Below are 16,572 nucleotides of genomic sequence, written 5' to 3'. Positions count from 1 at the left end.
TATAATCCAGCATTTCCTAAAACTTATAAACGAGTACCATGTAAATGCGACTATGCGAGTGGTGAAATTTTACAACAGTATGACAGGATATGTTAACCTGTATGTGTTTTTATTATATTCAGAAAATGTTAACCCGTTTGCATAGCTTATTAGAATCCTCGATTTATACTTTCTTCCTATATTATTATGCCACAACAAAGAGCCTGATATTCCTTTAGAACATGAGATGATAAATCACAACAAAAGTAATTCATATTTTCATCATAAATTCATTACTTAACAAAGATTACCTACATCTTTGGTCTCACAAGAAGTAGCAACAAGAAAACATAACATGAGACAGCCACAAGCAATGCAATTCCCACAACCACCAACAGCGATGAAGCTTTTATAGCTTCTTTGTCGATCATAGTAATATGGGACTACATCCTAAGCCCACTAATATACTAGTGTTATCCATCCCTGTACAGAAGCAAGAAACCTGGCTTAGTCTTCCAAAGATTTTGATTGCATATATCCACAGATGTTCTAGCATTATATACGGAGATAACAAAAACAAAAATCTAAACTGGGGCAATTATTTAACAAAAAAGAGGCATATGACATGTAATGATGTTACAATGTTTTTCATTAACATTTATCGAATGGTTTGTGGATGCTGGCCCTGTTGTCCTATTTCTGGACATCCTTCTTTCCTGGCCAGATTGATCATATTGAATTATTGATGGATACATATAAAATCAGATTCCAAAAATGTTGCTCCCACAGATATTTTCAATCTCAAATAATTTTAGTAATCTGTTGATCTCTATTCTACTAAAGATTATTGCATATATGCCAAATATCAAGACAACACCACCTTAAAATAATATATATAAAAAATGCACAATAATGTTACATCCACCAACCATAATAACACTCGTACACCTACCAAAGCGGGATATCTATACATGCCTATAGTGAACTAAGGCAAGGAGTCTATTAAGGTAGAATTCTTTACAGAATTATTTGTTTTTCAAAAAGAGATATAATAGAATTTCCATATCTTTACTGGATACTTACTAAAATGGTTAACAGTTGTTTGATAACAACAACAGTTCTCATTTTAATATTTTTCCAGAACTATTATAAATTTCTGATTTTCTCACAAATCCAGAAGCCAAAACTATATAATATAACAAATTTGCAGTATGAGTCACTTTTCAAAATCAATAGAAGACTATGATCCTTTATGTTCATTTTGGTTCTTTAATTTTGAAATTTGAGTTAATGTTCCTTCAAAAATAGTGATCATTTCGAGTTTGAGATGTGATTTTTAACTCTTTTGAATGATTTAAAATGTAAAACTTATTTCATTAGATCCAGCAACATAAAAACCATGAAACTTGATTAATGACCAAATCACCAAACAAAAAAGTCATAAACATGATGAAAATTGTGTAAAAAGCGAGCCCACAAGTAATTAGAAAAAGAAACTAAAATTAGATTTTTCGGTTTTCTGGTTGCCCGCAAGATTCACTTTTCTTGCAATTTTCACCATGTTTATGGTTCTTTTCTGTTTGAACATTAGTTGGGTTCCATTGTTTTTGTGTAGTTGAATTTAATGAAACAATGTTCATATCTTAAATCAGTCAAAAAAGTGTTCCAAATTGTGTCCCAAAATTGAAAATGATCAAATTTCAAATGGACAATATTAAGTCAAATTTTGAAGTTAAAGAACCAGAATGAATCTTTTAAAAGAAAGACTACCAAAACAAATTTTAATAATAAGATTAAAAAAAAAAAAAAAAACCAAAAGCATATTTTAGCCTCCTATATAACTATAAAAAAGATTAAGTGCACATTAGTATTTTTAATCTGCCAACTTAGAGAATGACACTCAATAGAGAGAGGAAAGTATAGTAATTTCCTGTTAATCCCAAAATGACAAGACCGAAAACTATGAATTACAATTAATTGGAGTTGGTTGTCCATCAGTGATCAGCCTATGCTTTCACTGTATCTATAACTTCATGCAAATGCATAATAATTGGTTCTATATGGTCAGATACACTGTTGTTAAAGCTAAAGTAGTCGACAGTGATCACCCAAAAAACATCATATCTAATTATCTATCAAGCAATTCAACACAAAAACTAACTATCTATAATAGTTATAGCAAACCATGAAATAATGAAGATATTCCAAGATTGAGGGGAAATTTTGAATTAAAAGAAGATGATATGTCAGGGTAAAGGCAAACCTTGGTGAAGGCAAACAATTTGAAGAACTGGGTAACCCAGCAAACACGTTAGAGTAAGACTTTGTCAGATATGAAAAATTAGTAACAGGAGGCAGACAATGTACCCTTTCACCCTTCTTCAAAAGTTCTTGCAAATTAAGTCTATGCAAGGTCAAAACAGCTCTTGACTCCTTCCAAATGAAGGCAAGAATGCCATTTTCAAAAACAAAGAGGGAACCAGGCTTTGAGCCAGGGTATCTGAACCCATAACCACTTGCAATACCCTCCCCCATGAAAACATGCTTGATATTCACTGGAACCGAGTCTGCATCAGTGTCCCAGGGAAAGGGTTCAGATGAAGGATCATTGATATTTGCTATAAACATTGCTGAACCATTAGGATGAAGGACATAGTGGGTGCCTTCCAATATTTTGGTTGCAATGAGAAGCTGTTGTCCCTGGAACTCCTCATAAGATAGCAGAAGAAAGAATAAGGCCTTTGAAGGCTTGTCTTCAGAAGGCTTTCCGGGAGGCCAACCAAAAGTCCCTCCCCATAAACCAGCATATTCATGGTCATCTCTGGGAACTCGCAATGGCAACTTGTAAAGCGCAAACCGACTGTCGTGCATATTTGGCCATGCTCGATAGGAAGATAGCTTCACAGTCGAAGCTTTTAACGATAGTCTTATTGTGTCACTTGATCTAAGAAATTCTTTAAGCCGTGCCTGCCTAATCTCGCCGCTTGAGATAATCTTCTTGGAAACTGGTTGACTGCCATTCATGGAATTTGATCTTCCAAGCATTTGTTTAATGCCATTCCAGACATATCCCCCAAGACCTCTCCTCTTGATGCATTGAGTGTTACGATCCTCCTCAGGCAGAGGATTAGAGACAGACCTTGAAAAGCCAAAACTCGCCCTGACATCATCCAATTCTAAGTGGACTGGACCAACAGCCTCCTGAGAACTCGTCTTAAAAACATCAATCTGACCACCACCAAGCTTGTACATTTGACTGAGGAATGTTCTCCTTTCCCACAGGAGCACCAAATCCTTCTGAAAAGTCTCCTCATCATCCCTCACCCCGGGAAACAAAGGCCCAACCATCTTATCCGGAACCCTTACTCGAACTTCGCTAGTAGTAACCTCAAGCAACTTTCTCCTATCACTAAACGCTAACTTCCCAAAGGTAACCACCCCATCCCCATTTCCAACCACCCTTTGTGAACTAGAAACATCGCTATTCGACCTACAAACCTTCCTTGACGACTCCCCGCCGCCAGAGTGGTGCGAGCTTTTACTCTGCAACAAAGCACTAACACTCTTACATCCCACAGGCTCAACCTCGAGCAATAGCACATTGCAGGACTTGTCTATAGGCCTGACCGAACCCGGATAAACAAAATTAACCCCCTTATCCCTTCCATGAAGAAAAAACATCATGGAACCATCGAAATCACTAATAACCTCAAACACAGAAGCCCACAGTATGGGACCCTCTTCAATCCCCAAAGGACCAAGCTCCTGGGGAATTATCCTGCAACCAACAACAGAAACAAAACCAGGCATAGCATACACCACGTTCCCAAGCTCGGGATTCTGATGAACCCATATCCCAATCAAGGGCTGAACACTCATCAGGAAACGACAAAGCGCTTTGTAAGAAGCCACACCCTTTCGCCATTCCACGAGATCCTTATGGGGCACTATGCCCAAAACGTCACATTGCGAGAGCCAGAGCTTCTCAGAGGCCACAAGAGCGTTTAAACTCTTGCAACACAGACACAAATTGCACACGTCTCTCGGCGACAGGAACCGGGAAACGATGGCGAAAACATCATCGGGCAGAAACGAAAGCATGTTCGAATCACCATGTTCAGGCCCCATGCCGACCCAACAAAAAAAAAAATTGCTAATAATCCAACGGAATAGCTATACTCTCACAAAATAGCGAATCAAGTTTGGATTTTTATGAGAGATGTGCCCCTTTTAGTATCTCACAATGCTTCAAACAGGAGTCTCTCCCAAAAAGAATATCTGTGGGAACAAAAAAAATGAAATTTGCAGAGTTGAGTGCATACCCAGAATTGGAAATAGCAAAAAAAAATAAAAGATTGGGGTGAGCGAAGAAGAAACCTTGTTGAGGGGAAGAAAACCCTTGTACTTGCGGTTGATAGTGAAAAGGGAGATTGAATTATTGGGTTTGGCAAAGAGGAATGAAAAAGTGGGTGAAAAAGCGAGGAGGTTCAAGTGATTTGGTTTGTCCAATGAGGGTGATGAAGGTAACAAGGAGAGGGAAGAGGGAGCGTTGGTTGCATCGTTGTCTTGTTTTTTCTCGGTTGTGACAGTCACTCGCAACAAGTGTTGAATAGGAAGCTTAAAGTAGATGCCAAGACGCACCAAAGTCCAAGGACTGAGCCCACACCTGACACATGACACAGAGGAGGAAATTGGGAAATGAAGCCGCTGCATGTGTATTTTTTTCTTTCCCTTTTTAATTTTTTTAAGCTTAATGCACCGATATTTTTTATGGACATATTCACTTTCTTTGGTTCCAAAATAAAAATTATTAAAGAAAGAAGTAAAAAGTTAACAAGAGAGAGAGAGAGATGATTTTATGATTTTTTGATAAAGAAATAAAAATATATGATTTTTCCCTTGTTCGATCAGGTAGAAAATGAAAATGAAGAAAAAAGTATATATAAAAAAAAATCTTTAAATAAATTTATTTGCAAATAAATTTATTTTTACTCCAACAAACATAGTTAAAAAAATGAATTGAAACTTATTTTCAAAATATCATAAAAATAAAATCAGCAATACAAAATAAGTAAAAAAAAATATTTGTACATAAATAAATAATATACAAATATTATTTATATAGATGTATAAATGATATTTATATGTATATTATTTGAAACTCGGTAGTTGTATTTTTTAATACATAAAAGTTTAGATCAGGGTAAGACACGATCCCATATGTAAAATCAAAATTAATTATCAATCTTTTTAAGGATTTAAGTGTGATTATGGATAGTTTTTCCGATCTTTATTATGAAAATATATAAAATATGAATAAAACAAAACAATATTTGTATATTATATATATGTAAGTGTGTGAGTATGGTAATAGTGTGTATTTTTATTAATAATTGTTTTTTTATTAATTTAAATATTGTTGTGATTGGGTTGATTAATTGTCGTAAAATTTTATGATGTGTTTGAATGATGAATTTTATAAATTCAATGAATTTTAAATTTTTGGTATTTGGATTACTTTGATTTTAATTTCTATCATTCTTAAAATATTTTGTTTGAATAAGTCAATTTGGAATTTCTTAGATTTTAACTTATTAGATTAGATATGATAATTTGATTCCACCATGATAAAATTGATTTTAAAAATATATTTACATCTTAAGATTTTTAAATTAGATTTTATAAAAATAAATATTAATTAATTTTTAAATATTTAGTAATTTTAAAAATTAATATTGGATAATATTTAATAAATTTTAAAATATTTTTTGAATATTCAATAATTAAAAACATGGAGAAATAAGAGATGACATAAAATATATAAGTGAAATAAGAAGAAAAAATATAAGAAATTTTAAATTCTTACTTTTTTGGGAGAATTTGAAATTCTATTATTTCAAGGAATTTCATAAATGTTTGAATTTCAAATTCTTTATAAATTTTGTATACAAACAAGGTATTTCACCTCAAAGAATTTGAAATTCTTCAAACAAATGAATTACTCCATTTAAATTTTCCATTCAAACAAACTACTAAGAAATTATAAATTCTAATGAGTTTTGTTGTGTGGGAAGTTGCTCTGAGTAGGGATAAAGTTGACCATGAGAGAAGGGTGTAGAGGTCTTTCTTAAAAAGTCAACTTCATAAGTTCATTTCTTAATAATTTAAAGAGGGGGTCTAAAGAGAAGCGCTTTAGAGCATAGAAGTTTCTTTCTTCTTCTAATCATTTCCTTAAGCGCTCAGATTATTCCCAAAGTGTAGCAGAGTAGTATAGTTGTGATTCAAAAAAGAGCTTGTGATTTTTTGTGCAAAGTTGGCTCACAAAAGATTTCTTTCTTCCTTTTTACCTTTATTTTAGGTGGTTTGGAGGTGAAAAAAAAAAGTTATAATTCTTGTTGAATTTTGGGGTTGTATTTGGATTGATTTCATTAAATTCGTGGTTGAATTGATAAAATCTTAAAGTGGAACTTGTGTATGGTGCATTTTTGTATTTTCTTGCCTATGTTGAAAGAAAGTGATGATTTTATCTATTTATGAGTTGCATGAGGTTATTTTGATTGGAAATAAGATGCTTATGTTGTGTAATTATGATGAATGGTATTTCATGTTGGTTTCCTGAGTTTCAGGTATAAACCGAGCCAAATTGTGAATTTGCCAAGTGCATAATTCATCATTGCGTTTGACACAACTTTAAGGCGTTGAGTGTGGTGCAAGCCATAAACTTTTTGCCTGACTAACATTAGGCATAGGATTGTTGCACCAGACGTGAATTCAAGAAGAACTTTTTGATTTGGTCACATTATGTGTGGTTGAATGGTGTTAGGCGTTGAAACCCTTAGAGTACTTTAACCTGGTAGCATCGGACCTTAGTTGAATGGTGCTAGACATGATTAAGACAAAAGTACTTTGCTTGGATGAAGTTGGGCACCAGTATAGTAACGTTGGGCATGAGTCAAGTAAAGACTCTTTGCCTAAACGAGGTTAGGTGTGGGTTTGGCCACATTGAGCATGACTACCACGGGGACTCTTTAACTCATTCACGTCAAGCGCATGTAGTTTAGCGTCGGGCATGGGCAAGTCAAAGATTCTCTATCTCAATGATGTCAAGTGTGGGTAGAATGGTGTCGAACGTGAGATGCCCAATGAAAAACTTGTTGTTTTATTGATTAAGTGTTGAACATGTTTTAGTAGATTGGATTGCTCACATAATATGAGTTAATGGATGATTCTAATGCTTTATATATTGATCCAATATGATGTATATTGATTTTTGACCTGTTGAAAGTTGTTGAATGTAAGAATGTTGTATGTTGTGTAGTGTTGAAAGTAATGGTGTTGAGAATGTTTAAGGCGTGATGTTGAGTTATACTGATTGACTTAAGACTATAAAAGAAGTTGTTTTGAAAGTTGAATATCCAATTGTGAGGATATAGTGTTGTAGTGCTTTACGAGTCCAATTATTGAAAAGATTTCTTAAGAAGTTGACTCTTGAAGTGGAGTGTTGAGTTTCCTTTAAGACCTTAGTTGTTGCAGTACAGGGGTTAGGTCGAATCATATTGCTTATAAGCAACCAAATGTTGATCTGTATGGGAGTCAGGTTAAGTCACACATGTACAAAGTGACCAAACTGAGTAAAGTACGAAGTTGGGGGCCAAAATCCCTAACTAGGTTCTATAAGAGGCATAGTATTGGATGGGCAGTTAGTAGGTTAATCTCATAAGAGACTTAGTTATGCATGTTAAAGTTGTGGTACTCATACCCAAATTACTTTACCTTGACAAAAAAAACTAAAATTTCATAGTTTAAGTGGTGAAATTCAAGAAGTCATGTTGTGTCATGAATTTATATCAAAATTTGTCGTTGATCCAACAAACCTAAAAAGATCACATTGTTAAATTGGTTCAATAGGATTAACTCACTTAGACTGCTTACATGTGTTGTAAAAGATCTTTTAGCTGAATGTGTGACAATGCACATAGTTATTGTCTCGTGCATGTGATGTGTTGATTGTATTGTGTTGTTCATATGTTGTGTTGAGATGCTGATAAGTTGCATATATGTATTGTAAGTTGAGAAGTTGTACAATTGTGTTGAAAGTTGAAAACGTTGTTTTGTTGTTAGGTTGTTGAGTGTTAAGTTGAGGTATTGAACATTTGAGAACCTTGTTGAATTGTACTGTGTGTTGAATCAAAAAAACCATAAAGAGTTGTGTTGTGTCGTTTGCTAGTAGCTGAACGATAAAGTATAAGAATCTGTTAGATCGTTATATATATATATATATATATATATATATATATATATATATATATATATAAGCGTATCATATGAAAATGTCATTTTTTATTGAGAATGGGAATGCTTAATTTTAACTATTTAATTAAAATAATTGACTTAAATTAAAAGAGTACAAAATATTTATCACTACTATAAATGGTTCTATCATTCATCACTCTACTACCACCAAGTCATCATTGTTGTCACAACCACCACTACTATCGATAATGGTGATGATAACGGCAGTAATAATAGTGGTGATAATAATCACTATAATAACAACAAAGACAGTAATAATAATAATGATGACTTAATAAAAATCATTTTCCCTACAAAAGTGAACAAATCTAGAAACTTAACACACAATAAGTCCAATTCATTAATTTTACATTCTTTATAATTTTTTAATTGTATATAATTTCAAATAATATAGTGTATCAGTTCAATTACCCAAAAAGTTATAGTATATTAGTTAAAGTTTACAAGCAATAAAATCTAATGAAACTTTATAATATTGTTTGATATGTGCTTATTAAAGTTTTTCATAAATTTTTTGATCAAATCTATTTTTTCGAACAAATTTTTAATGATATATATATATATATATATATTGTATTTATTAATATATATATATATATATATATATATATATTCTATATTTATTACCAAGCATATGATATTTCTAGGGGAGTGGAACTCCTATTTCCCCCTCTAAATCCACTGATGAAAATAATATCACATAAATAAATTAATTTTATGTAATTATAAATCATGTTTTTCTTTATCGTTTCCTGTCTTCTCAAATTATGTAGAAACCGTTTTTTGATGCGATCCACATAAACAATCCTTTTTCCTTTGTTTATATTGAAACTAAAAGGTGTGAATCTGTCATTTTCTTTCATTTTTTTAAAATTTTTTAAATTAACCAAACAATGCAATAATATATCCCACCTTTTTTCATTTGCATGAGGATTGACAGAATCATTTTTATAAATTAATATTGTAATACTATTTTGCTAGTGTTTACATGTTTGTATTGTAATTTGCATATTTAATTTTTTTATTAACATATTTAAATAAAACCACTTTTCTCAATTTACTTTTTTCTCATACTTATTTTCAATCAAGTTTAATTCTATAAAATTAAGATGGCTCAAAATTATTATTTTTCCATCAAAGATACCCACAATTGGTAATAAAAACTAATTTCTCAGCGGACTTAAAGATCATTTAAAGAAAGTTGTTGTCTCGTTCAATAAAAAAAAAATCATACACATAGTCAATAATTAAATCCTGACAACATATTTTGAAAAAGTAGCTATTTGCCGATTATGCCTAATATTAATATTATTAAAGTTTAAATTTAGAAACATGCATGAGGAATTGAGGATAGCTACTAATGAAATAAAGTTGTTGAGTTTTTGTAATTACTTTCCCATTGTAAAATATTTGTAACAAGAAAGAGAGAGAGAGAATGTAATTGATTTAACTATGCTGAATATGGCAGCTGTGAATGTTAGAGTATCTCGATGCGAGTTGTATATAAGCAACCTGTATACCACATCATTGTCATATAAGTTCTGATTTATTTTATGAGTTGCTTAAATTTTAACAAAATTATTCTATAAATAACTTTACTAAAATTTAAATAACTAATAAAATGAGTCAGAACTAATATATAGTAATATAGTACAAGAGGTTACATACAAGCAACCCTCACTAGAGATACTCTTGTATAGATTGATGTTGGATGGCCTACGTCCATTATTGATTTTGATGGGGAAAGCCCCACACATGACAATTCCTGTCTTTAGATTCTTGGGTTTGGAATGCGTGGAGGTGGACCACTTTACAACGGGGTTGCTGTTAAATTTTATATGATTCATTTTGCGTGAGTTGGTGATTTGCATGGCCCACCCTTATATTTTTTTTTCCTACACATACTTTAAAAAAAAATTGATGTCTTCATAATTATTAATAAAATTAAAGTAAAACTATTTAATTTACTTGAATAGTAGATTATGGTACTTTCTTTAAAAGATCACTAAAAAAGTGGTGTATAGATAAATAAGAAAAAATAGTGGGTAAATACAAAAATATCTAATAAATATTAATTTTATAAAAATAACATTTTAGTTTTTTAACATAAAATTGAGTCTTTTTTCACTTTTTCCCTTCAAATCACACTCATCGATTTGGTGGCGGCACCTACAACGATTTTTCTTCTCCCAGCACTATCAATTTCGTTCCAGAGGATCTGATTATTAGATGCAGAAGTAGCATCGTTAACCGACCAGGCAAACAATGCAAGATTCATAGACGAAGCTCTAGAAACCACAGAATCAATGCACCTCTACGTAATTTTGAGCGTTTCAACCATAGGCAGCAAGCCGTCACACGATTTAAGCGCTTTGATGGAGTCCTTGAGGCTCTTGAGCACGTGTTACGAGAGAAACCTCTCTGTCTTGGAAATGAGGTTGTCTTCGGAGTACTCTTCGGTCATTTTGAGAAACTCGTTGGTGCAACGTAGCGCAACTGTAACAGCCCATTTTTCGTGGGCCAAAGGCCCAATTTGTGGCCCAGAACGGGCCGTTTCAATTTTGAAACGGGCCGTTCTGGAATAGTGAGTATGGCCAAAATTGTAGAAGCAGAACGGGCCGTTCTGATGGGAGAACGGACCGTTCTGGTTTGGGAACGGGCCGTTCCAGTTGAAAAATTTACGTAGGTTTGAAGGGACCAGAACGGGCCGTTCCGATTTTGGAACGGGCCGTAGTGGTAAGTGGGCGAAAAATCCTATAAATAAGCCTCAAATTCTCTCATTTCTACACACCTCTCATTCTCACTCTCTCTTCTCTTCTGTTCTCTCTTTCGTTCCTCTTATTCTCTCTGAAGACCAAGAGGAACTCAGAGAATGAGGTTCTGCTCCAGTTTTAGTTCCGATCCTTGTTTAAGGAAAAAGAGGAGGAGGTTCTGCCCGAGTTCCTATTTATCCAGGTACGGGGGAAAAAGGGATTATTTATATGTGGAGTTACATGAGGGAATTGGGTAGAATAAGAGCCCTTAGGATTATGAGTAATTTTATAATTATTTCTGTTTGAAAAATTATTGGCATTATTTGATTCTGTATGAATTTAGGATTATGAATATATGATTTATTTGTAAAAATGATGCTCGGGGAGAGAGAACGAAATTATAGAAAAGTGCCTGTAGGCTAGGTTTTGGAAAAATTGAAATATTTCTGTTCGAGAAATTAATGATACCATTAGATTCTGTATGTATTGAGGATTAGAAATATATATTTAATTTGTAAGAATGATTATCTGAGAGGGAGAACGAAACTGTAGAAAAGTGCCTGTGAGTTAGGTTTTGAAAGAATTGAGGGTTTTATTGTTTATGTTAAAGTTATATGAAATTGATAATTCCATTGTTTATAATATTAATTTATGAATGTTGTTATTGTATTGATTGATAAGAATGAATGATCTTGATGTACTTGAGGGGTGTGTAAACCCTTATTTTGTTGGGCTTATCTGTTTTGTATGTGAGGTGGAATTGTGTACGTGATGTGAATTTGAATTATGAGATGAGATGTTGTATGAATGTGATTATGATTGTGATTGTGGTGCCTCACATCAGTGACTAGGGATGGCACGGCCCCTGGGTAAGTGGTGCTACAGGGAGGGCGTGACCCTAACATGGTGTGGGATGAGTAAGACAGTTAACACACACCACTTATGTCGATTATGGCAGCCCTGGCATAGGGTTAATTGCAAGAGACTGTATGGATTGTAATTTGATTGTGGTTCCTCACACTAAAGGATCAAGGATGATACGAACCCTGGTAGTTGATGTTTCAAGGACGAGCGTACTCCCGGATGATCAGGGATGATACGAACCCTGGGTAGGTGATGCTTCAGGGACGAGCGTACTCCTTAATGACTAGGGATGGCACGACCCCTGGATAAGTGATGCTACAGGGAGGGCGTGACCCTGGTTTGGTGTGGGAGGCAATTAACCTGTATCACTTGTGTCAGATGTGGCGAGGTCTTGGCATAGTGTTAATTGTAAGATTGGTGAGAATTATGGATGTGGAAATGATATTGTTAATTGTAAGATTGGTGTGAATTATGAATATGGAAATGATGTTGTAAATTGTAAGATTAGTGTGAATTATGGATGTGGAAATGATATTGTTAATTGTAAGATTGGTGTGAATTATGGATGTGGAAATGATATTGTTAATTGTAAGATTGGTGTGAATTATGAATATGGAAATGATGTTGTAAATTGTAAGATTGGTGTGAATTATGGATGTGAAAATGATATTGTTAATTGTAAGATTGGTGTGAATTATGGATGTGGAAATGATATTGTTAATTGTAAGATTGGTGTGAATTATGAATATGTAAATGATGTTGTAAATTGTATAATTGGTGTGGATTATGATGGATTGAGACATGTATGTGAAATGAGATATGTTAAATGTGAATTGAGATGTGAAGATGATGAATGATTGATATATATATATATATATATATATATATATTATTAAATAATGAATTATGATGAGATTATATTGTGATGTGTTTGTATGTACTTTGCATATAGATATTTTCTTTTCTCACCGTATAAACTGTGGATATTTTAGGTGAAGAAGATTCGACTACGAGTGACATCTAGAATGCCAACAGTTAAATTATGGAAATGCTCTGATAGTGTGACATCGGGGCAGATGATTTCTAAGACATAATATTTATATGGATTTGGTATTGTAATAAATGATTTTAAAATTGTAAACTCTTAAATTTTACCTTTCAAGTTTTATTTTTCAGTCATTTTCTTATATTGAAGAAAGAACAGATTTGAAGTTTTATGTGAACCCTTTTACGAACCCTTTGAAAGTTTATTATTCTTAATTAAATTATATTATATATATGTGTTGGGGTAGTAAAGGTGTCACACAACCACATTAGACGGGGAAAGGTCGATAAATTTGGCGACCATCTCAAACGCCTCGGAGCCCATTGGGGAAGGTCGTGAAACTGATGTGACACTACTCTTCGACTATTTCATCCTGGTCTTTGTTTTCTTGCTACGGTTGGTGCGAAACAGTGGAATGAGTGGCTTCCTCTTGCTACGTTATGAGATGATGGGAAAGAAGGTGAAGGAAGACTTAGTTTTCTTGATGTTGCAGGACTAAAATATAATTTTTATAAAATTTTAATTGACTAAATGCTTCCACATTTACATACTAATTTTTCTCATGTACCCATGCACCACTTGTTCAACATACCCACAGTAGAATCCACCGTAGATTATAAGTATAATTTTAATGATTTTAATTTTGAAATATTTGTATATACAAATGTAATGATAACAAGAATAGTTAAGATTATTTAAGTTATACTTGTATTATAAAAATAATTAAATATCTTCAAATTATTCAATATCATAAAACTTGATTTTGATTCAAATTTAAAGCTTCTTTAATGAATTTTAATTCATTAAATAAAATTTCACTATCAAAATTATAAGAATTATCATATTTTAGATAAATTTAAAGATGTTTGTAACATAATTTCAAGTCCTAATAAGATAATCATCTAAGTTTTTCTATAAACATAAAAATTCAATATCATCTTCAATTTAATTTATTTTTTTCTTTTCCATTTAGATGAGCAAAAGGTTTTCTAAGCAACATCTCCAAACTCAAATAATTAGATAAGTATAGACAAAAAAATAAATTATAATCTATGGACCAAATAAAAAGTTTTTAATGAGTACTCCATTTGTTCTCTATTATAAGAAAAAAAAACACAATTTTAGTTTTTAAATATAAGCAAATTTCAATTACTTTTGTTTCATTTAATGATACTTTTCCTATAATATCTCATGCATGACCTTCACTATTTCGTTTAACATTTATAATGAGAACAATTTATAAATAATATTATATGATTAGTAAAATTTAATATAGATAAATAATTTTCTTAATATGTGTAAAATTGATTTTTTTTCCTTATAATAGAGAACAAAGGAAGCAAATGACTATGAGATGAAACAATAATATATATTTTTTTTAAATTGAATTCTCAATTTGTTGTAATGAAAAAGGACCAATAATAACAACGATACAACACGTTACTATGAAGTTCATGGTAGTTAACAAACGGAGGTTTCGTAAGTTCGTTAAGATTTTAAAATATATTAGAAGAGGTTATGATTAAAAGAATAAAAAGACAATTCAGAGGGTTAAAGATAAAGGGAATGACAAAAAGTTCAAGATGACTCATATTTATTAACAATGCAATAGGTTCACATAGGTGTTATTTGATACGCGAAATATTTTAACTTCCATAAGAATTTTGGTTTCATATGTTTGGTGACGAGTGAGAATCCAACTTTCCTAGGAGAAAGTTTAATGTATATAAAAGATCATAATACCTTTTTTTAAAAACAAAAACTCTCGTTTGATTTCTTTTCTTTTTTCCTCTCTCTCTCACACTTTGACTCTCCTATCTTCCTCTCCCACACCTTCTATTTTTCATTCTCCCTTTCTTCCTTCCATATATATATTTATCATTCTCATTCTCATATTTTATGATTTTTGTTATCTAGTCAATTTTAATAATATTATTAAAGTATATTTTATTTTTGTAGTATTGTTATAATATTTTTTTAAAATTTATTTACTTTAGTGAAACAAGATAATATATTTTTATCCACTGTCATGCAACCTTTTATCCCTTTTCAAGTTCCCTTTTAGTAATGTCTTTAAATCTAGACCTATCATTGAATCGGTCAAGACATTAGTTCAAGATTCAATAGTTCGATCATGATTGAACCGATATTAATAAAATAATTACAATTAAATAATTTATAAAATAATATTAAATACACATCATATGATGATTTCATACACACTAAAAATTAAAATAAATTTATAATATTCTAAGTAAACCTAAAAAAGTCCAAATATAATATTTAAATTTAAATTTAAATAAAATATAACAATGTCTAGCAATAATAACAAACTTACATCTTGAACAAAAGTTGTCAAATTAATAATTAAAAAATTAAAATATAAAAAAATGCAAATTAATATAAATGATTAGATTATTTTTATAAGAAATTTAACAAAATAATTTATTCCAATTTATAATCATTATTAAATATGTATTTATTTATTATAAAATATTTGAAGCATTTTAAAATTTAAAGATAAAGTTGTTAATTTTTTAACGGTACTAGTTCAACTCGGATTTTTATACTTGTTTTTTTATTAGTTTAAACCAGTTTTAGACCAATTTGATTGGTTCTTAATATGATTGCACCAGCTTCTTTAAGTTATTAGTCGGGTTGATCCCATTTTGACAACTATGCTCCTTAGTCTTGCTTGCTAGTCCTCTATTAATTCCTCAACCAAATATAAAATGATGCATCTCTATACATATTTGAGAAACAAATACATATGATTGTATTAGTTGATTTTGTCGTTTGAGCTTGCCTTTTTATTTCATATATGGAGATGATGTGTGGTTGTAGTGGTTTGCAAGGGTTTTATTGTGGGTCGCGAAGGGTTTTACTATGACATCTTTGGTTTACTTTGTTAAATTATTGTAATGTTTAGAGACGAGGAAAAGCAAAGTAAATATAAAAAAATGTGAAAAAAGGCGAAACAAAAACAAAGGGGAGAAAGGAAAAAAGAAAATGAAAAAACATAATAAACCACATATACATTCAATTTTATATTATTTTATTTAGCAGTGCCAATTTGTTTCCCACTCCGGGGGATATTTCCAACTCCCATATGCTAGCCTTCGTCATGAATAAAGTCAATGTCTATGTTGAACTCGTTATACGACTAATTAGTAAAAATAATAATATTAACATGTATTATAAAGCATTTTAATTATTAAAACATTATAGGCTTAAATCCATTTTTACTATGTGTAGTTGTATGATTAATTAGTTTTGGCACCAAAATTTAATAATTAACATTTTTTTTATCGTTTTGACATCAAGTATTTACAAAATATGCTAAGTGCAATAACTCGATAACCATTTAAGTATTAGTTATAAGCAAGTATGTTGGTTCACTCGAACAATATAATCATTAAGGCCACATGATGTTAAATGAGAGGATAAGCGTGAAAGCTTCAAAGAGTAATCTTTGTTCTGTGCTCTTAATGTTAAAAGAGTGTAACGCTACTAAACAAGCATTTGGTGCTAAGTGAATGTGTGGTGGTGCTAAGTAAACGTGTGGTGATACCTAATAATGAAGCTTTTGAGAGTAGCTTTTTCTTTGTTGCTTGGATA

General features: G+C 31.6%; 1 protein-coding gene across 1 annotated transcript; it reads right to left on the bottom strand.

Annotated features, from left to right (window-relative positions):
- Positions 1–230: 230 nt before the first annotated feature.
- Positions 231–4,654, bottom strand: LOC109814852 (F-box protein At5g39450). The gene is made up of 3 exons (XM_020379365.3): positions 4,357–4,654; positions 2,243–4,257; positions 231–462 (listed from the first exon to the last, which is right to left on the bottom strand). Exons 2-3 carry the CDS (start codon positions 4,105–4,107, stop codon positions 453–455), a joined length of 1,875 nt encoding a protein of 624 aa, XP_020234954.1. The 5' UTR covers positions 4,108–4,257; positions 4,357–4,654; the 3' UTR covers positions 231–452.
- Between the last annotated feature and the right edge of the window lie 11,918 nt (positions 4,655–16,572).

This window comes from Cajanus cajan, chromosome 6, assembly GCF_000230855.2.
Source record: "Cajanus cajan strain Asha chromosome 6, NIPB_CcT2T_4, whole genome shotgun sequence".
NCBI lineage: Eukaryota > Viridiplantae > Streptophyta > Magnoliopsida > Fabales > Fabaceae > Cajanus > Cajanus cajan.
Note: the sequence above shows the minus strand (reverse complement) of the source record. Positions and strands in the feature narration are given on the sequence as shown.